Source organism: Myxocyprinus asiaticus, chromosome 24 (assembly GCF_019703515.2).
Source record: "Myxocyprinus asiaticus isolate MX2 ecotype Aquarium Trade chromosome 24, UBuf_Myxa_2, whole genome shotgun sequence".
In the NCBI taxonomy this organism is placed as follows: Eukaryota; Metazoa; Chordata; class Actinopteri; order Cypriniformes; family Catostomidae; genus Myxocyprinus; species Myxocyprinus asiaticus.
In genome coordinates, this window is record NC_059367.1 from 29,385,727 (window position 1) to 29,407,388 (window position 21,662).

Here is a 21,662-nt window from a genome sequence, read left to right on the forward strand (position 1 = left end):
AGCGCATACTGCTGCTTACTGGACGTGATGATTTATAGTTAAAAAGTACTTGAATATGGATCTTTTTCACACCAAAAGTGATCGTATCGCTTTATAAAACATTAATTTAAACACTGGAGTCGTATGGATGCCGTTAATGCTGATTGTCTGTGCTTTTTGGAGCATCAAAAATCATGTTACCATCCACTTGTATTATAAGGACCTACTGAGCTGAGATATTTTTCTTCAGATGTGTTCTGCTGAACAAAAGAAGTCAAACACATCTGGGATGGCATGAGAGCGAGTAACATCGGTGGCTACTAAAATATTACATTTTAAGGTGCTGAAAGCATTTTTAGCCGTTCTAGAATTTCCACAAGCTGAGAGGTTGAATAAACCACACCCCCTCTTTCCAAAACACAGCACTCCAAAGATAACAAAGGAGCTTTATTGAGAGCAACATCGAGCAGAAGCATTTGTCAAAAACAACAGAAGCATAATAGCACCCTCAACTGACAACTGTTATGAACAGCATGGCAGAAAAATGGCATCAAGCCTCAATATGCTGCAACGACAATACTATGAGAACACGCAAAATGATTGACAGGCAGAAAGCGTCAGAGGCCGCGGCACATGGAAACATTTTGGTTTGCTGTTTACAGAGTCTAGTGCTGTCACAGAGACTGGTGAGATATCTCATGACTCTTATTTCATTAATATCTTACAGGGAATAGGAAATGATTGTCCATGAAAAAATCGCTTACAGCACCATTAAGCAGAGATTCTGCTGCACACTTGGCCAGTTGTGGCAGCACCCAGTTTGGGAACCACTGGACTAGACCATGCTCTATTTTTATTCATTGTCATTTCTTGTAGTCTGGTGAGAAAATAATTTTTGAATTGTCCATGAATGTTTTCAACATTTGGTAATTGATGGAAAATTTTTGGTTAACACAACCTGTGTTTTTACCTCCATACAGAGTTTGAAGCCAATTTCATACTTTAATATCATGGTCTTAACATGATTTCGCATTTGATTCTGGCTTATGGTGTAGCTGTGTGTGATTCTCTGTTTTGGTTTGAAACTTCTTTTCAGTACTTTTTAAAATAAATTACTGGGGTTAACACTGTACAGTAAGGTTTTATTCATTAACATTCATTTACTTTATTAGTTAATGTGAACTAACAATTAACAATGCTTTTACAGCACTTATTAATCTTGGTAATTGTTAATTTCATCCATACTAATACATTTCTAACATTTCAGTTGTGTACGTTAATATTGGTTAAATGCATTTTGAATTAAGATCAGCTAACAATGAACAATAGTATATTTAGAAAATTAACATTACCCAAAATGAATAAATAAGGCTGGGTATTGATACAATTTTTTCGTTTCGATTCCGATTCACAAGCTTTCGATTCAATATCGATTCATATGGGTATATTTGAGTTATAATGTCCCTTTTGCTTACATATAATATTCATTATCTCCCAGCTAATGCTGTTAATTATACAGGGGACCTTGTAACTAGGTACAATATGAAAATATTAATTTTACAAATAATATTTTATTAGTTTTTCATCATTGTGTTCACATTTGGGCTTTTTAAAAATAAACAAATCCATATATTCAGTCAATAAATATGATATTATATTGCATATTATATTTTGTTACATGTTTGTTTAATTGCCTCATTTGTACTATTTACAGGTATTTACATTGATTCAGGTCACAGAGGTCGACAGGAAAAGAAAGAGAGAGAGAGATCTTGTATAGTCTAGTAAAAGTTGTTAAAAGTGCAAACCTGCATCAGCTTCAAGTATTAAAAGAGTTAACAGAAAAATGCAGTATTTGAAGATTGATCTATATCACAGTTCTTCCTCCTCCTCACTGCAGGTTTATCCAGCACCCAAAAAACTTTGGCCTGATAGCCTCCTTTCTGGAGAGAAAGGTACACCTGCATCTTTATTAATACCGTCATCTTCCACTCATTGTTTGCAGTGCAGTCTCTGTGGACTCCATGAATATGATCAGAGTATATGAGCGGAACGAGCAAAGTTGAAGTATTTTGTGTTTATCTACCTACAGACGGTGGCTGAGTGTGTCCTGTTTTACTACCTGACAAAGAAGAATGAGAACTACAAGAACATTGTCAGAAGAAACTACCGCCGCAGAGGCAGGAGTCAGGTGAGCATGAAACTCCATCTCCTAGCTTGTACTTTGACTCATCTTTTATTCTTTAATACTCTTCTTAAATTTCTACTTGATATCTCTAGACTTCCAACCATAAAGTGTTCTGATTATCCGATGCTGTGGAGATGCATTTGTTTGGCATGTATATGATTATCAACAGAGAAGAATTATTTAGGGACTATTACACACCTGTTTCTACATGATAAAAATGTTGGAAATGTGACTCATTGATAACTTTTATTTGCTAAAAAATTGTTTATCATTAACCGTTCACATCTCCCTTGTTGCTCCCATTGTTGGTGACATTGTACACCAGCATCTTGGGCTACCTCAGATTTGTAGACTTCTACATACATTTCAAGTGGTATTCTTTTGCAGCTTTCCAAATGGAAAGGCTGCAAGTTAAATCAGGGTTCATACAAATCTGGAAATATCAGGGAATTTAACAGTTTCAGACCTGGAAAAGTCATGGAAATTAACAAAATTCTATAAATTCATAAAGGTTTTTCTTGTTGTGCGTGTCTCTAAAGTTTAATTTGCTAGAAATTGCTCTTTGTGAGTGCTTAAAAAATCCTTATCCAGAATCTGTATGTGTCCTAATCACTAACAACTGGAAAAGTCATGGAAAAATCACATTCCTGTTGAATGGAACTCAGCATCCATAAGCACAGCAATCACCAAGGATTTTGTCCCCCTAGTCTTTACCTCATAATTGTAGTGTTTTATATTGCCGGTTTGAATTCAGTTTTCTGTTTAATGAGTGTGGGTGTTATTACTAATAAATCAGTGTGATTTTAATGAGTCTATCACAGAAGCACACCTCAAAGTGAGCTCGAACCATGTGACGCAATTAACCAGCTCTCTGACCTGTTGGAAGTCCATCATGTTTCTCTCCTGGTCTCTGCTCATCTAGCTGCCTCCTTTACTCACACACTCATTAGTTTCTGTGTGTGTGAGACAAGGGCACTGTTGCTTCGTGAATGTATGAAATGTTTGTTTTTATGGCTTAAATAGAACAGAGACATTTGATATTGTTAAAGAGGTTTGTGTTTCTGTTTGTGTGTGTTGCCTGCAATAATAGCAGGCTGAATAAAAGCTGATAGAATAATGAGTCCACAACCCAAACACATTTGTTTTACTGGCCTTCTGCTGCCGGAGCAGTTCTCCAGTCATTAAATATCGCCTGATCTTAATGGGCTCGTATTAAAACGCTCTCAGCCAATGCCAGAAGATAGAAAGAGAGAGATACAGTGGGATGAGTCTGATGGTGAGAGAGAGAACAAGAACAAAAGAGAGACAGATAAACAGAAAGGAACTTACTGTATGGTTGAGTACATTTGTATATGTGTGTTTAACTGTGCACGATTTAACTGTGAGTGTGTACATGCAGCTCTGTACTGAGGGGTGTGTGCGCATGTGAGGTTATTTGAGGTGCTGTCTCTAAAGCTGAAGAGCTCAGAGGCAGAATCAGGGCACAGAGATGTCAAGATATCTCGTTTCTGTACCCTTTGACTCCATCGATCTTCTCTCTGTCCTCAGATTATCTCTGTTTTCTCCATTTGGAGATAATGGCTCTCACTGTGGTTCTTTGGAGTCCCAGAGCCTTTGAAATAGCTTTGTAACCCTTCCCAGACTGATGTATTTCAGTCACCTTTTTTCTCTTCATTTCTGGAATTTCTTTCAACCTTGGCATATTGTGCTACTGACCTTTTGGCCAACTTCATGCTGCTGAAAAAGTTATATTTAGGTGTTGATTTGATTGAACAGGGCTGGCAGTAATCAGGCCTGGGTGTGTCTAGTCCAGCTGAACCCCATTATGAATGCAGATTTTGTAACTAAGGGGGCAAAATACTTTTTCACACAGGCCCAGTTGGTATTGGCTAACTTTTGCTTCAATAAATAACATTATCATTTAAAAACTTTATTTTGTGTTTACTCAGATTGCCTTTGTTTTATGTTAGATTTTATGAGTTTTTGAAACAATTTAGTGTGAGATATACACAAAAACAGAAGAAATCAGCAAATACTTTTTCACAGTACTGTATGCAACTTTTTTTTATGTAAAAATACGTTTTAATATAGTTGTAAATAAACAAACTGGGATAAGTAAGCCATCTGTGGGTTTACCTCCCCCAAAAGTGTAAACACTGAGCCTCCCAGGCACTATCAAAACATTGATATTTATATTTTAAGCGGCCGACTCAACCCCACCCATCCCTTTCTAGCTCAACCTATAGCGCGAGTTTGGGGAATGGCTACTTGTTCAACAAGGGGAATAAGAACATCCATGGCAGACGTGTACACAGGAAATTAAATTTAGCTTAGCCAAAATACGAAGACTTGCTTAAAGACACAAAGACAGAGAACAGATGTTAACCAGGGTAAACATTGGCATTGCATTTGAAAGGTGCAGGACACACACACACCACCACAAATGCTGAGATCGCTCTGGCAAATGAGAGTGCCAATAACGAGATCGCCGTGCAAGTTGCTAATACACCGCTGGAGTTGAATGCAGGCAAGATGGAGGAAAAGTAAATTTCGCAATCGATTTCACTGTTCTGTATCATTTGTCTGTAACCACATACATGGATATAATATAAAATGTTGTGTGGAAAACTGTGTCAGAAATTGTCAGCATTCTATGCAAGTTTGATTCAAACATTGATAAATCGTTCATCTCCTTAATGATATAATGCCTTGAGAACTGCTGGGGACGAGATGTGGGCATGGCAAGCAACACAACAAAGTTGAAAAGTTTAAGTTTATGCAAATGATGAGCAACATTCGGGAATGACTACCAATGGGACTGAAGTCAGTGGAGCTTATGTCATCCATCTCCTGTGAGATACTGGAGTAGAGTGCAGACAGAGAAGTTAAATTACTTTGATCGATTTCACAGTTTTATATGGTTTGTCTGTAACCACATACGTGTTTTTAATTTAAAAAAAAGATGCATGGAAAACGGGTAAGAAATTGACAGCATTCAGAGAGAGTTTGATTCATGCATTGAGAGATTGTTCATTTAGTTAATTATGTGATGCATTGAGCACTGCTGCATGTTATATAAAAACACACTCCCCCTGCCAAATGTTCATTTTTAGATACAAAAGACTTGATTCCTTGTCAAATAAAAATTATATCTTAGTTTTACTGGCAGTACATCTCATCTGTGATCAGATTTTCAAAAGATACGGTCAGTTGTGCAGTCTACCAGTAATGTAGTGACAGCAGTAAGAATGCCCACTAGCATCATGTGGCACAGGGACTAGCGACATCAAGCGACAATGTTGCTGTACCTTTTGATTGACTGTGATTGTCAGGTTGTGCAGCAGTTTCGCATTTAGTGTGAACAGACAAATGTATTTGTTGCTGGCAAATTGTCGTGTCGTGCCTGGTTGGGACACAGTGTAAAAAGAAAGGAAGTGTTATATAAAGATTGATGTTTGTGATGTAATGCTCATCTACTGTGTTTTGTTTGACTGTGTTTACAGAATAACCAACAGGCACAGCAACAGGTGAACCGCAATAACCAGGAGGAGAAAGAGGACAAGGAAAAAGAGAAAGAGAAAGAGGCAGACCGTGAGGAGGAAAAAACAGAGGGAGACGACAAGGAGGACGGCATGAAGTGAGTATATTGCTGTTTTTTATTCACCTTTTCTCTCCCTCTCATTTCACATCCATTTTTCTGCTGGTTTTTTTCCCTGCAGTCTCTTTCGTCACATCTTTGCGGCTCTTTTTGTCTGTGATTCAGCTTAAATGGAGGAGGCACAGTTATATAACCGACAGGTGGAAAAGGCATTCATTCTGCTGACTTGCCATTCAATGTTGGTGTTAAAGTCCTCAGATTCAGTGCTCTTTCCAGCCGTATGGATCTTGCAGATTCTGGGCTAGAACTGTCCAAACTCAATGTTATAGTTTCCTGGAAAAATGGCTTTATACAGATGCAGATTCTCTATGCGATGGAGAGCCTTTGAATTGGTGAATCACAGAATTTTACTGTGTTCCATGGACTGACTTATTGTTTTACTCACTATTTTGCAGTATTTATTGGGGTTTAATTGTGCAAAAATTTTTATCTGTCATATTTATTGTATTCATTGGTGTTGTTTTTAACTCTCATTTTAAAGAGCACCTATTATGGTTTTTAAACATGCCTAATTTTGTTTTCAAGGTCTCATACAATAGATTTACATGCATCCAAGGTCAAAAAACACTTTAATTTGCTCATAATTTAAATTGCAGCATTACATTTATTTCCCAGTGTCAAAAAACGACTCGTTCAATGATCCGTTCTAAAGGATTCATTCTAAACTCCTCCTTTCAGAGAGCCTACTCTGCTCTGATTGGTCAGATGTCCCAGTCTGTTGTGATTGGTCTACTGCTAAGTGTAGTGTTTGAGGGTGGGTCAAAGCTGTTCGTGAGCAGCCAATGAAGACCAGAGGTGGGTTTTTTGTTACCAAATTACGTAGGTTAGTACGGGAAGTAATCGTGCGTTCCATTATTTTCCAAGTTCCGAGACTGGAACTGACCAATGGAACGCCCCCGATGTTGGAATTCCTACTCTGAAAGTTGGACGAACTCAGAGGACCCCGAGTTCAGAAAGCAAGATGGCTGCGAAGAGCCTCGACTGTAGTATGCTTTGGGTTTAAAGTTTTTTTTTTTTTTTTTTTTTTTTTTTTTTTTTTTTTAGCACTTTTGTCTTTTTTGTGTCCAATTTAGTAAGTCGTATACACAGTACTGTATTACCGTTGCCTATAGGCATGTTGCTACAATCCTGTTATGCGTGAATTACCGTGTAATGTGTTGTTTATAAACTGGAACAGCTAAAATTGGCTAGGTCGCTGCTACTAACAACAGCAATGGTCGCTGCTGCTACAAGAACAATGGTCAATATTGCTACAACAACACTGCCTAACATTACAAACCGTAAAACCATTTACACACAAACCCCGTTAGGCAAATTTATATTGCAAATATACGTTTGTACTTCCATAGGCATTGCCCTTTGTGTTTACACCACTGGTTCGATTAAAACGTGGTTAACATGTTTTGATACAATCAAATATGCGGAAACATTAACATACCTTCTCCGCTTTGTCATCTTCCTCGAGGTCTCTTAGGTGAAGGGCATACTTATTTTGTAGCTCTCTGTACTCCAAAAGAGCTAGTGCAACAATTACTTTCCTGGAGGCGTCCATCTTTTTTTTTGACTTGTGTTGTGTGTAATGGAACACATCCAACTCGGATTTCTTGTTTTTTTTTAACAGATATGACGTCGATCCGAGTCCTGAACTCCGACTTACAAAACAAATGGAATGCAGCATAAGTCTAGAATTACTAACGACTCGTTTCAGATGTTCAGAATCGGTTCTTTCATTTGGGAGTCAGTAACTCCATTTGTCTTGCACTTTGATTTTTGAAACTTTGCAGACTTTTTTACATTCACAAACAGCTATATAACATGAATATATACATGAAAGTGAATATTTGAAAAACCATAATAGGTGCTCTTTAACTCACTCATGTATTTATTCAAAGATTTTGTATTTAAGAATGGGGAGGTGAGGGTTAAATTTTATTTAAAATAATGGTTTGATCCAATTAGCAAAGGTGGGAAAATTTGTGTATTTAAACCAGCCGCCACTAGGGGAGAAGAAAAAAGATGGACGACGAGTGTTTAGAGCACATGGACAAGGTTGCTAGCGCTGCTTGAGCGCAATTTACTCCGGCCTCTATAGTTGAGGGAGGGGAGTTGGTACTGTTTTAATACCTAAAACAGGTCTAGCTTTTAGCCTTTTTTAAAATTTTTTTGAATTTTTTTTTATTTTTTTATGTAACCTTGGTTTTATGTTTGCTTTTAAACACTTATTTATTTGCACATTTTGCACCTCTGATGGATTAAACGTCTTTTTGGAACGCCATTCCTCCTCTCTGGTATGATCCTCTTGTGACTGCTCCGCTCCCTATCACACTTTTTTCAACCTAATTTTGGGAACTGTTAGCTGCTGAACACTTGTGCATTCACAGGTGCACACTATATAAAGTGCAGGTAACATAGTGTATTCATATAAACTAGACCATTGCAGTCAGCAGTACTGTAAGGTGTGATTAGAGCACATTAGCACTAACCTGAATACACAGCCCTGATTGTACAACCCAGAATGCCAGCTATACATTAAATGAGTACATTTAGCAGAGTCTGTGCGTTCTCAGACCCTTCCCCCATGATTCTCAACCTGCGGACACAGCTGGTGTGCCTATATTTAGTATCTCTCTTTGCAAGATGGATAATGCACAGGTAAGATAAATGAGGGTCTGTTACTTACTGACTGCGTTTACATGGACACCAGAAAGCGCCTTAATGCTAGAAAGTGGTTTATTGCGAGAAAGTGGTGTTCTTGTTTGCATGCTCTGTATAAGTGGCCTATTCTTTACTCAGATTCCCCCGATGTACGAGTGCATATATTTTACATTGATGTGTATAAATGTGTATAGTTTATAGTTTATTTGCATTTCCCACTGTACTCCCAGAAATGTTGAATTCTTAACTTTGTGTTGGCTTGTTGGTGGGCTCTATTCTATGAACTTGTAAGAACACCGCTTATGCATTTACATGGCCACATAATGGCAATGGTGTGTGAAACCGATTTCTCTTAACCCCTTAAATGGTTTAAGGAAATCAGCATTCTTTTTTTTACATGACGTTTCAGAATGCCGCTTTCTGAAAAACCCCTGGAATAAACAGTTTTCTTAAGTGCATGTAAATATGGCCACTTTCACTTTGTTGTACGTTTGAAGGGGAATGCACTTGCCAGTGAGCAAAAATTGCATGGTATTTGCACATATATACAGTATGTGTGCACGTGTGGTGAACCACCTTTATTTACTTCTCTGTTTATTATTTGCAACTTAGAAATATTTTTGTAATTGGGATGCTTTGATACAGAAATGTTGACCTATAACCATAGTGATAATTGTTTTTACATTATGGCCGAAAACACCAAAATGACAGTGTTAGAAATCTATAGCCCTTTTTTGCCTGTTTTGGTTTTTATTTATTTTAGTTTGAAACAACGTTCTCACCACATTCTAGAATTATACATACAAATACAATCAAGCATCAAAACAATACAATGTAGAAAAGATACGTAGCTGTTTAGTAGGCTAATTGTGAAACCACCCTAAAAAAATTAATAAAACTGAATATACAGGTGCATCTCAATAAATTAGAATGTCGTGGAAAAGTTCATTTATTTCAGTAATTCAACTCAAATTGTGAAACTCGTGTATTAAATAAATTCAATGCACACAGACTGAAGTAGTTTAAGTCTTTGGTTCTTTTAATTGTGATGATTTTGGCTCCCATTTAACAAAAACCCACCAATTCACTATCTCAGAAAATTAGAATACATCATAAGACCAATAAAAAAAACATTTTTAGTGAATTGTTGGCCTTCTGGAAAGTATGTTCATTTACTGTATATGTACTCAGTACTTGGTAGGGGCTCCTTTTGCTTTAATTACTGCCTCAATTCGGCGTGGCATGGAGGTGATCAGTTTGTGGCACTGCTGAGGTGGTATGGAAGCCCAGGTTTCTTTGACAGTGGCCTTCAGCTCATCTGCATTTTTTGGTCCAGTTCTTCTTCTCCTTAGCCCAGGTAAGCCGCCTCTGACATTGTCTGTGGTTCAGGAGTGGCTTAACAAGAGGAATATGACAACTGTAGCCAAATTCCTTGACACGTCTGTGTGTGGTGGCTCTTGATGCCTCAGTCCATTCCTTGTGAAGTTCACCCAAATTCTTGAATCGATTTTGCTTGACAATCATAAGGCTGCGGTTCTCTTGGTTGTGCATCTTTTTCTTCCACACTTTTTCCTTCCACTCAACTTTCTGTTAACATGCTTGGATACAGCACTCTGTGAACAGCCAGCTTCTTTGGCAATGAATGTTTGTGGCTTACCCTCCTTGTGAAGGGTGTCAATGATTGTCTTCTGGACAACTGTCAGATCAGCAGTCTTCCCCATGATTGTGTAGCCTAGTGAACCAAACTGAGAGACCATTTTGAAGGCTCAAGAAACCTTTGCAGGTGTTTTGAGTTGATTAGCTGATTGGCATGTCACCATATTCTAATTTGTTGAGATAGTGAATTGGTGGGTTTTTGTTAAATGTGAGCCAAAATCATCACAATTAAAAGAACCAAAGACTTAAACTACTTCAGTCTATGTGCATTGAATTTATTTAATACACGAGTTTCACAATTTGAGTTGAATTACTGAAATAAATGAACTTTTCCATGACATTCTAATTTATTGAGATGCACATGTACTGTTGAAGTGAGGGGGGAAAATGACAGATTTGATCTTGTTTCCATATCGACTTAATCAGACCGAAACTGATAATAAAACCCTGATAAAATTATAAAATTATTTTTTTCCTCTTTTCTCTGTATTTGTAGAGATGACACCTCTGGTGAGGATGGGGAGGAAAAAGAGCCTACTCTAGCCGTTAAAGGACGACGCACCGCCAACAGCCGCGGACACCGGAAAGGAAGAGTCACTCGCTCTATGACCAACGAGCAGGAAGAGAACACTTCACCTCTCAGCAGTGAGCTTGGTTAGTAAACACACAAACACAAACTGCAGATTAACTGTGCATGAACTTTTAATGTTTAACATTATTCCACTCTTAATTTTATAGCTTCACTTTATAACTTGTGTTGCCGAAATGATAAGAAATTCTAACTGCAATGTCAACAAAACCAGAATGATCCTAATATTTAAATGCTGATATGCTTGAGTAAAAAAATGGTGTTCCAGAGTGTTGCAATGTTCCCTGTTTTTACGATAAGGCTCTGCTATATTGAGAAGGCGTTTCAATTTTTTTCATGATGATTACAGATGATCTTAATAGCACAGTGGATCATCTTGCTAATCTTAGAGGGTGCTTGAACTTTCCTTTATTGTACTTAGTGAAAAATGTGGCTTATACCTTATTGTGAGGGCCTAGAGTGCCTCTGACAGCTCTTGGCCTTTCCCGATGGTCCTTTACAAGATCTCCTTAAGCCCTTTCTTATGTCTCTTCGCCTCGAGTGCTTTTGCATGTTCATGCTTTTAAGTACGACCTTGGGTATGAGTTCCCCACTCTGTGTTTTCTGTTGACTACTTCCTGCAATTATATTGTGCTTCTGCTTTTTAGGACTGATGTGTTGTGTGACACTTTGTGTTTTAGCAAACCTGGAGATGAATGAAAGCTCTCGCTGGACTGAGGAAGAGATGGAAACTGCAAAGAAAGGTCAGTTAGTAATTTTTTGTGTGTACTTTTTCATGACTTCGCATTTATTGTACAGACGATATGTCTACTGGTAGAAGCTATATATGCACTTACAATTAAAGTTTGTGTTTTTTTTTTTTTTTTTTTAAATGTTGAAGTTGCCGTTTGGTTGGCCAGTTGTAGACAGGAAGAGTGTTCACTGTTCAGGAAACCTTATGAAAACAGTCAATATTTTTGGTAACAGTAGAGAGTGGCACAGCAATTACACAATTCACTTTTATGCTACAAAATAACATCCATAAATGTGCTCTGGATCAGAATATAGTATCAAAGATGCTATTTACATAAAGCATCAGAGGTCCTAATGGCATTCTTTGCAACTAGTTTTGAGAGAAGTGATGTCTCATATGCATCAGGTTGTCTTCGTGTTTAATTTCAAAAGCTGTCAGAGTTAGGATATTCCCGCATCAGATTTACCAACTATGATAAGACCTGTAACACTGCCTAGCAACTCCACAACATTTTGAACTAGCACTAGAAGACATGCTGTGCCTTTGCCCTCATTTCACACACTTTATACACGTAAAAATGTGTATAAATGCATGCACTGTGTGGTTATATGACTGGCTTGTCACGGCTGAAGCTGCTTTATTGTTTTTTCAGGAATGTGTCATTTACTAATGGTTTAAAAACAAACAATCACTAAGAACTGCAATACTAGACCTCTACACATTAGTAACAGATTATATTAGTGGAATACAGAGACTAAAAGGATCTTCTCTTTTTTACATGGCAGTGTGGGACTGTAACAGACAAATAGTGTGCTAAACTGCTACTCTGTTGACCTACTTCAGACTCCATGTCACTCTGCTAAAGGCTCTCTGTTTCTCTGGCTCTAGCATTTTATATTTGATCCATCAGGCCACCTATTCAACATGACTCAGGATCTGTAACTTAATAACACTTCATTAATGATAAAGTCCCCTGAGCTAAATCAAATTTGTTGTTTACAGTTACCAGAACTTGTCCTTTCCTCCATGCCAAGAAGACAAGTATCAATTTACATATTTTAAAATCTGGATCTGTTCATATGTTTTTGAATGGGGCATATCACAGAAAAAAGAGTTTTTGTGTGCTATGTTGTGATGTACTCTAATGTTCACAATGCAAAAATGGATGTTCACAATGCATAAACAAAAATGGGTCTTAAAGAAATTGTTAGTGTTGATGTCACAACATCCATGAGTACATTAACATCTCACACCTGTTCAGCATTCAGTTGCTTGGCAGGGGGAGTTGCTGCAAAGAGGGTAGCCAATCATAACAGAGGTAATTTACATGGAAGTCTGATAGGTACAGTTGGAAAAAAAGTCTTAATTCTAACGGTTTTTCAGCCAATCAAAAGCCTACACGGCAACTTATCCCACCAAAACACTGCTGTAATTAACATTAGTGTACTTGCTTTGTCTTCCCCCTCACCCCAAATATCCTTCCGCCTTCACCCCTCTGACCGTCTGTACGTCAGCCAGTTACCCCATCTGTCCTTTATAAACCAGCTTACAGTTCTTTATGCCAATTTGTTTATCTATGGCCATTCTTAAAGAGAGAGGACAGTAAGATGTGTTAATTGCACCCAAAGTTGGAGGAATAAAGAGAGTGACTAATGCACAGTGTCCATGCTTATAAGGGGCAGTGGTAGCTCAGCGGTTAAAGGCTCTGGGTTACTGACCAGAATGTCGGGGGTTCAAGCCCCAACACCGCCAAGATGCCACTGTTGGGCCCTTGAGCAAGGCCCTTGACCCTATCTGCTGCAGGGGTGCCGTATCATGGCTGACCCTGCACCCTGACCCCAGCTTAGCTGGGATATGTGAAAACAAAGAAATTTCACTGTATATATGAAAAATGTATAATGTGTGACAATAATAAAGGCTTTCATTCTTATATGCACGTCTGTGTGTAAATGAGGGAGAGAGAGAGAGAGCTTGTACTTTGGACAAGTATATTGGTCATTCACTTGTCCGAGTAAAAAAGTTACTTGTCCAGAGAGAAAAAAAGGACATGTTTTGGTTTCATGCTCAAGTAACATGTCAGAGTTTCTGTTGTATGTTTTCTAATATTACAACATGGCCAACCTAATAGTATTTTACCTATGCAATCAACTAGATTCTCTGGGACAGAAATGTAAACCGCACTGTGTAGAGGAGGTTATTTTTGTTACATGTACACACAGTAGTCAAATAAAGCAAATCATCCATCACCATCATTTACAGCAGGGGTGCTCACACTTCTAAGGAATGAGATCTACTTTTCCATCATGTTATTGCAGCAAGATACCATGCACAATATATACATTTATCAAAACACCAAAATTTCAGTAGTCTTTAGTGAAATGCTATGATTTTTGATACCAGCTTCAATACCACAACAAATAATAGCCCAACAATATTTAATTTAATTATTAAATAATTAAGTTCTTAAGTTATTATTCAAGAGTATTAAACAGTCAGAAATAAAATAACAAAAGCAATGAATAGAAAAAAATAAAATAAACTCTATTAAAAAAAATAAAATACAAAATAATTAAGAAAACAGTGCTTTTTAACAGCTTTTTAAAAAATTAACAGTTTCAAATATTCAATTAAACATTCAGAATGAACTTGATATAAAACTACTACTGGTCTTCCCTGTATGAATAATACTTTCTTACTTTTATACTAGAGTTATCCAGTAAACTTTAAGTAAAGTTATCCAGCCAAGAGCAAGAGTGGTTTTGATGTTTTCTTGTTATTGTTTGATTAATATTAAGGATACACTAGACAGCGGCAGGTCTATTAGGTTACATTTAAATGTACAAGTCGTACATTTCAATACAAATCAGCTTTTCCCCCAATGTTTATTTTCACTTTAAACATAACTCTCTGTTTTTACATGAACATCTCACCAAGATGGGCTTTTTGGCAGAATTTTGAAATGTAATTGACAGTTTAGGAGCGAGCGTTCTCTGAGCATACAGGCATTTAAAGCGTGCCGCACACACAAGTCGCCTGTCAGTCAAACAGCACGCAGCTGTTTTGCTGCTCATCTGATCTTTTAAATCCAAACAATTTCCAAATAATTGAACCATTGTTTTTCTTTTTACTAACCAGATCTTCTTCGGCAGTGTGAACTGGCACTGTGTCTTCCATGTTGCAGGAGAACTTGAGCGAGTTGGGCCAGGTTTGCACGCAGACGCAGAGGGAATGTGGGGCGGGGTTGCGCGGAGAGTGTGAGATTGGAGAGATGCAAACATGGCATGGCTTTTCAGAAGAAATGGGTTATGTAACGCAACAAACTATATCGAAATAAACGGTATTGTCTCGTTCTATATCTCGTTTGAAAATATATAGATATTCCTTAAGTTGATATACCGCCCAGCCCAAATCAGAACTAAAGATGTCCGATTCACAAATGAATGAGTCAGTTCTTTGCAAAGAATTGCGATTCAGTCTGACTGACTCGGAATGCTCATGCGCATGATGCTGAACCATTTGGAGTGGATTTTCGCTCACTAATGTGCTAATGGAATACTCTAAAACATAAAAAACAAAGGTAACACTGTGTGCAGTGGATAATTATCTCAAATCAATGGAAACTAAACCTGCAAATGCGTCCTATCATTTGCCAGTGATGAAGTAGGTAACACGTGCAGCTTGTGAACGACTACTTTAAGTAAAGACATTTTTCAACCAAACGAATATCAGAACCCTTTGGCCCCATTTACACCTTGCATTAACATGCATTTCATATCCGGGTAGTATCTGGATATTCTTTTGCTGAATTGCATTTACACATTTTAGTCAAATAAATCTCCACTGTGATCGGATAGAGATCAAATCAAAGTTACCTGTGCAAAATGGAAACCGCTACATACATATTACATAGTCAGACACTGTGGTAACTGAAAATTCTCCATCTTTTAGCGAATCTTAAAAAAATGTATAGATAATTCAAATGCTTTCCATCATGCTATATTAATATGGTAATCATATATTGAAGGTAGTAGTAGTACCGTGGTATTTTTTTATTTTTTATTATCTTAATGCACCATGTAAATACAATAGTATATAAATACAGTATGCTAACCATATATCAAAGTACAAAGCTAATACCATTACAGGTTGCTACTGAATGTTGCGGTTCCCTGAAATCAAACCCCATTCTGCAATTCAAATATGTTTACCATTTCCTTTTCATAAGGCGCAAGCAGCCTCACAGAAACAGGTTCTGGTTGCATAGAAACAAGGAAGTAATCACATTCACAAAATCAATGATGAGAGTGATTTGGAGGTTGCTTTTTTCCCCTATAAGATAACATTTGTACTCAACTGATGGTTGGGATTTGGTTTAGGGAATATGGTTAAAAAAATATGCGTTCCTGTTGACTAATAGATCATTTACCACAAAAAATACAACTCTCTTTTGGTGCCACTTTGTGGACATTTCACCTGCAAACTGGAGCACACAAGTGCCCATACTTTCAACAAACATATCTAGAATTTTTGTATGCACAGACCAGACCAATTTCAGCTGAAGAACTTTGACCTACTGTCGCCAAATTCACAGTGAGATCAAACAAAGTGTAAATGAGTCAAATTAGTACTAGGGCAGAAATTTCTTTCTTTCTTTTTGTCTTTCTGTCTTTCGTTTTGTCTTTCTGTATTTAATTTTGTCTTTCTTTCAGTCTTTCTGTCTTTTTCTTTGTCTTTTTGTCTTTCTGTCTTTCTCCCGCTCTGTAGAATTGAGTGAGTTGTTAGATTCGGTTGTTTGAGTGGAGAGAGAAAGGAAGTGGCTGAATAGCGGCTTGGCATGAATCAGAGGATTTGGCAAGCCTCCCTGTTTCTCTCTCTCACTCACTGTTATTAAGCACTGTGTGTAGAGGTCACACTGAAGAAGAAAAGCAGGTCAGTGAGGAGGAATTGCTTTCCCTATGCTTTCTCATGATATCAACATCAAACCTCTCATCTCTCTCTTTCTCCATTTCTGCAAGGTTCTTGCTCTTATTGTGTGTTTGCTTTTGTATGTTTGTACATAGATGCCATTTGGCACAGATAATAAGCATTACAGTGAGTGCAGAAGAGAGACCGAATGATAGAAGAGATCAGATGTGGTTGTGGAGGGAGGGAGGGCATTAGGGGGGTGGAGTCACTGTATCTCAGCTTCGCTTTGCTGTTAAAGTCCAGCCAAGCGGCAGCCAGTGAAGACGACTGGGGAAAAAAAAAACGTGGCCTTGACGGAAAGAGAAGAAAAGAGAGAGAGAGGGCTGGTGAGAGACTGAAAGTGCGTGAGTGTGATAAATAGACAGAGAGGGAGAGAGAGCGAGAGAAAAGAAAAAGAGAAAGACCACTCTGTTTAGAGAGAGTCAGGGAAGTGACAGCTCAACTATCCGACAGAGGGTGGAGGAGGGTATGGGAGCAGAGCTACTTTCCCTCCCAAACACCACTCCCTTTTTCCCTCTGCTACTTGCTCTTTCTCACTCTGTGTCGGAGCTGCAATAGAACCTTCTGCATTTTCATGAAGAACATGTGGGTGACGAGAAAGGACTGATGGAAGGATAGAAAAGAGGAGAGCAGACGAGCAGGCTGCATATCATCTCCACTCAAGTCCCTGATTGGATGATCCATGGTGGGCCAAGTCAGTGCTGAAGATTTTGATTGGATGCTGCATTGGCACGTACACTTGTATTAGCAGACGCTGATTTGACGGCATCAGCATTGACTTCTATCTGATTGGAGTACTCGTACTATTGGGGAGGTATCATCATCTAGAGGCCTCCTCTACTTCTGGATTGTTTAGTGCACTAAATGCAGTGTTTTGCAATCAAAGATAAGCTTATGCTGTGGTGGATGAAACCTGGATTTCAGAAAGTTGAAGACTGTGATCAGCACTAGGCTGGATTTAATGGCCTCTATGCCATTAACGGAGTTGTGCAAGAATATAGTTTATCCTTGACTTTTGGAATTGACCTGTTATGTGTAAGAAGTACTTGTGGGTGATTTTGCATGTACAAATTCAAAACATCTTCGCATTGCAGTCTGATGCGTATTTGCTACGTTCTCCATTACATAGACTAGGATTTGCATGTATTTGTGACAAACAACTGGAAGTTTGAGAAATAAACAGAGACAGAAAATGCATATCAGAGATGGCGAGTATAATCATGAGAGAGCATACAAATCAGACTTCAAACAATTTCAAGTTTTGCTTGTTTTTATGTCACCAAGGGCATTTTCTGTTGAGCTCCATGCACTTACACTCTTCTTTTATCTCTCCATCTCTTATTCTCTTGCCTCCTTTTCTCTAACTTTCTTTTTCCCTCTCAAAGATACATTTGACTTGCAGCTTTGATGTGGAGGGCAGCTGTGCTTTAATGTGGTCACTAGCGATTTAAATCAAAGCTGCTATTCAGACTGGACAAGATAGTTTCCTAATGTTAAGCCAATAGGCGCAGAAATTGGATTTGCTGTTAAATGATCAGGGTTTCTGTAGAGTTGGCCAACGTCTGCTGAGCATTAGTATGGTGTTAAATGATTGAGAACAGTTCATGTCAGGCTGCTGCCCCACTTTCCCTCTTCAGAAGCCAAACGGTAGCATATGATTTTTGACCCTTTATTGAGGTTTTCCTTAATGACTTCACAAGGCTTGGTGGATGGGAACACTATGCTTCACTATCACAGCACACAGAATTTTTTGTTTATGCTGAAGGATATTGTCTATTAGGCTGTATAAATCTTATAAAAACTGTACCAGTCAAAGTGCTACCCTATTTTGAGAGCATGTGACTTACTGGGGCACAGAAAGGTAGGGGACAAAAAAGGTGTGCACTCAGGTTTGTCTGAGCAGTGGCTTAGTGGTTAACACGTGTTCTGACACAGGCTAGTGTTCATTTGTGTTCAACCAATATGGGCTTTTCAATTACTAATGCTGATGCCAATATCTAGACAACAGGGTGTCAAATAGCCAATATAATAAAGGAATATACATGACAAATGAGTCTTGCACATAAGTGCTGTATTCAAACATTTATTTTACACAATACTTACTCAAAATTCAAAAACACAAAAAATACTATCTATTAACAAAGTTGTTGGTAGATTTTGGAATTTACAGTAGAGGAATTAAAGATAACTGTTGGCCAATCAGGCATATTGGCATAATTGGCCAAAGCTGATATTGATAATCTCCAAAATGGACAAATATAGGGTGATTAAACAGCCCAGCCATATATTGAACTATCACTAGTGCTTATGTGGGTGACGCAAGTTTGATTGCATCTTGCGTGATTTCCTGATTATGTTCCTCAAATGTTGGGTCCTGTTGCATCATTCAAATGATGACTCTGTCTCTCATGTGTAGAAAAAACTTGGATGATAATGCTAACACTCAGATCTATTTCCTGTTTTTGTCAGGGGTCAGATGAGCATGTTCCTTCTTTTACTGTCACTCCGTAGGTCTGCTGCAGTATGGCCGAAACTGGTCCTCGATCGCCAAAATGGTGGGCTCCAAAACCGTCTCTCAGTGCAAGAACTTCTACTTCAACTACAAGAAGAGACAGAAGCTGGATGAGATCCTGCAACAGCATAAAATAAAATCGGTCAGTTTGTTTCTCAAACATATGTATTTATTTTAGAGAGACAGAGAGCCTGTTTACATTTGACAATAATATTGAATTCTTTCTGTTTATTTGTGCTTGTGTTAGGAAAGAAACAAGTTAATGTGATGTTTGTGTCTTTGTTTGTTGCAGGAGAAAGAGCGTAAAGCCAGGCGTAAAGGTAAAGCTCTTCAGAACGAGGAGGCCAGCGCTCCCTCTGCCGCAGAGGAGGAGGAGATGGAGGGATCAGGAGTCAGCGGCAATGAAGAGGAGATGCAGGACGATGGAGAGGGTATGAACATACAAACTCTCTCACTTTTTTTTTCACACACTCAAACACACAGCCACATAGTCACACAGTGAAGTATACACTCATTGAGCACTTTCTGTCAGCTCGAACCAGTCTGGACATTCTCCGTTGTCCTCTCTCATCAACAAGGCGTTTCCGTCCTCAGAACTGCCACTCACTGGATGTTTTTTGTTTTTGGCACAATTCTGAGTAGCTCTAGAGACTGTTGTGTGTGAAAATCCCAGGAGATCAGTAGTTACAGTAGTTAAATATTCAAACCAGCCCGTCTGGCACCAACAATCATGCCACGGTCCAAATCACTGAGATCACATTTTTTCCCCATTCTGATGGTTGATGTGAACATTAACTGAAGCTCCTGACCCATATCTGCATGCTTTTATGCATTGTACTGCTGCCACATGATTGGCTGATTAGATAATTGCATGATTAAGTAGGTGTAAAGGTGTTCTTAATAAAGTGCTCAGTGAGTGTATAATAAAGATTAATATCTGTTCATAGTTTGTCATTTTTGGTATATTAAAGATTAACTTTGTGTAATGTATTTAATGTTTAGACAATCTCAATGTAAACATTTGGGAAACAAGATGTTTGGTACTTATGTTGTCTAACGTAAATATAAAAAAAAAAATGTCATCATGAAACCAAACACTTCTGAGGATTTGCGGATACCAAGAAAAATTGTAGCAGCTTGAACCAAACAGTGGAGTGCATTTCTCAGAATATAAGGAACACTTGGTCGAGACTCACCTATAACTTCAGCTATGATTGAACCCTGACCTTCTTCTGTGTTCTGAGAAAGAGGTGACACTCACTGTGCAAGCATTAATTGGTTTTCCAGGAGGGTAAAGTTCACTAATTGTGTGCCCTGAATGAGTAATTAAAGTGGTTTGTTGTAAAGGAGTCACTCAAGCTTTAGCTATCTGTGGGAGGGGTGCGCAGAGGTCAGTGTGCGTCGTATTGTGGCCATAGTTTTGGAGCTGTAATGTCACAGTTTCTTCACAATGAAACTATGAAGTGAACGCTTTGTGCTCTGAGACAGGCAATCAGGTGTGGCTTGCCGATAAATGGCTTTCATAAGCTTTCATAAAGCCACATTTATCAGGTCAAAGCTTGTGAAAGAAAGCCAACAGGGGAAGTGATTGTTATGTTATGGTTATTGTGTAATTACATCCAGCTGGGAGAGTGCATTCAATGGCTGGGGTTTGTTATGCCAGTGGGAAAATGAGGCTTATCATAATCTCCTGCTGTGTATTTATTAGTTAAATTAACTTTTTTATTTACAAAAGGAAACATTAGATTTAGGTAAGGGCGATTCTTCGAATGGGGGTGTGTCCCCTAGGATGATTTTAAAGATTTATTTTTTTTAAACAATCTGGTGATTCTCATGAAACCTGTCAAGAAAATGTCCTGGTCCTATTTTACTCCAGAATCAAAAGAAACAAATAAGAAATAATATTATGCATGCAGAAAATTAGTTTTTTTTTTTTTTTTTTTTTTTTTTACATAGTAACTGTCATGAAAATAATGTTACACACATTTTTACTCAATTCTCATTACTGCAATTTAAAAAAAGATGGTCATTATAATATTCTTATTACCACAGCATGAACAAAAATTATATATAAATTATATATAATTATATATTCATTTTAATTATATATTTAAAATGACATGACATATATATTATTTTACTGATTTGTGGTTAAAGATGACCAGGGGCCACATGTTTAAAACTTTGTGTAAATGTCATCCTAAAAAATGTGTGTATGCACAAAAGGCAGATTTTGCTTATGCACAAAAGTTTTCAGATTTTCTGATTTTTTTTTAGTTTCGTTAGAACCACCCAGTCGTTCCAGGATTAAGCAATAGATTATAATAGCTGTAAACTTTGTTTAGTGTCTCTTTAATTATTTTTTTTTTAAACAACCACACTGTTTTTTTCCAGAGCAGCCTGTATTTCTCCTGAGGTTACCTGTGGGTTTTTCTTTGTATCCCGAACAATTCTTCTGGCAGTTGTGGCTGAAATCTTTCTTGGTATACCTGACCTTGGCTTGGTATCAAGATATCCCCGAATTTTCCACTTCTTAATACAGGTGCATCTCAATAAATTTGAATGTCATGGAAAAGTTCATTTATTTCAGTAATTCAACTCAAATTGTGAAACTCGTGTATTAAATAAATTCAATGCACACAGACTGAAGTAGTTTAAGTCTTTGATTCTTTTAATTGTGATGATTTTGGCTCACATTTAACAAAAACCCACCAATTCACTATCTCA

At 37.8% G+C, this 21,662-nt stretch overlaps 1 protein-coding gene across 7 annotated transcripts in view; it reads left to right on the top strand.

Annotated features, from left to right (window-relative positions):
- Positions 1-21,662, top strand: part of LOC127414757 (nuclear receptor corepressor 2-like) — a 184,320-nt gene that overhangs the window by 121,904 nt on the left and 40,754 nt on the right. For all 7 annotated transcript variants that reach the window (XM_051653006.1, XM_051653011.1, XM_051653012.1 and 4 more), the window contains exons 13-19: positions 1,880-1,934; positions 2,072-2,170; positions 5,671-5,804; positions 10,633-10,790; positions 11,406-11,468; positions 18,935-19,077; positions 19,228-19,366. In XM_051653006.1, coding sequence (XP_051508966.1) covers positions 1,880-1,934; positions 2,072-2,170; positions 5,671-5,804; positions 10,633-10,790; positions 11,406-11,468; positions 18,935-19,077; positions 19,228-19,366 — 791 coding nt within the window. The remainder of the gene's footprint in view (positions 1-1,879; positions 1,935-2,071; positions 2,171-5,670; positions 5,805-10,632; positions 10,791-11,405; positions 11,469-18,934; positions 19,078-19,227; positions 19,367-21,662) is intronic.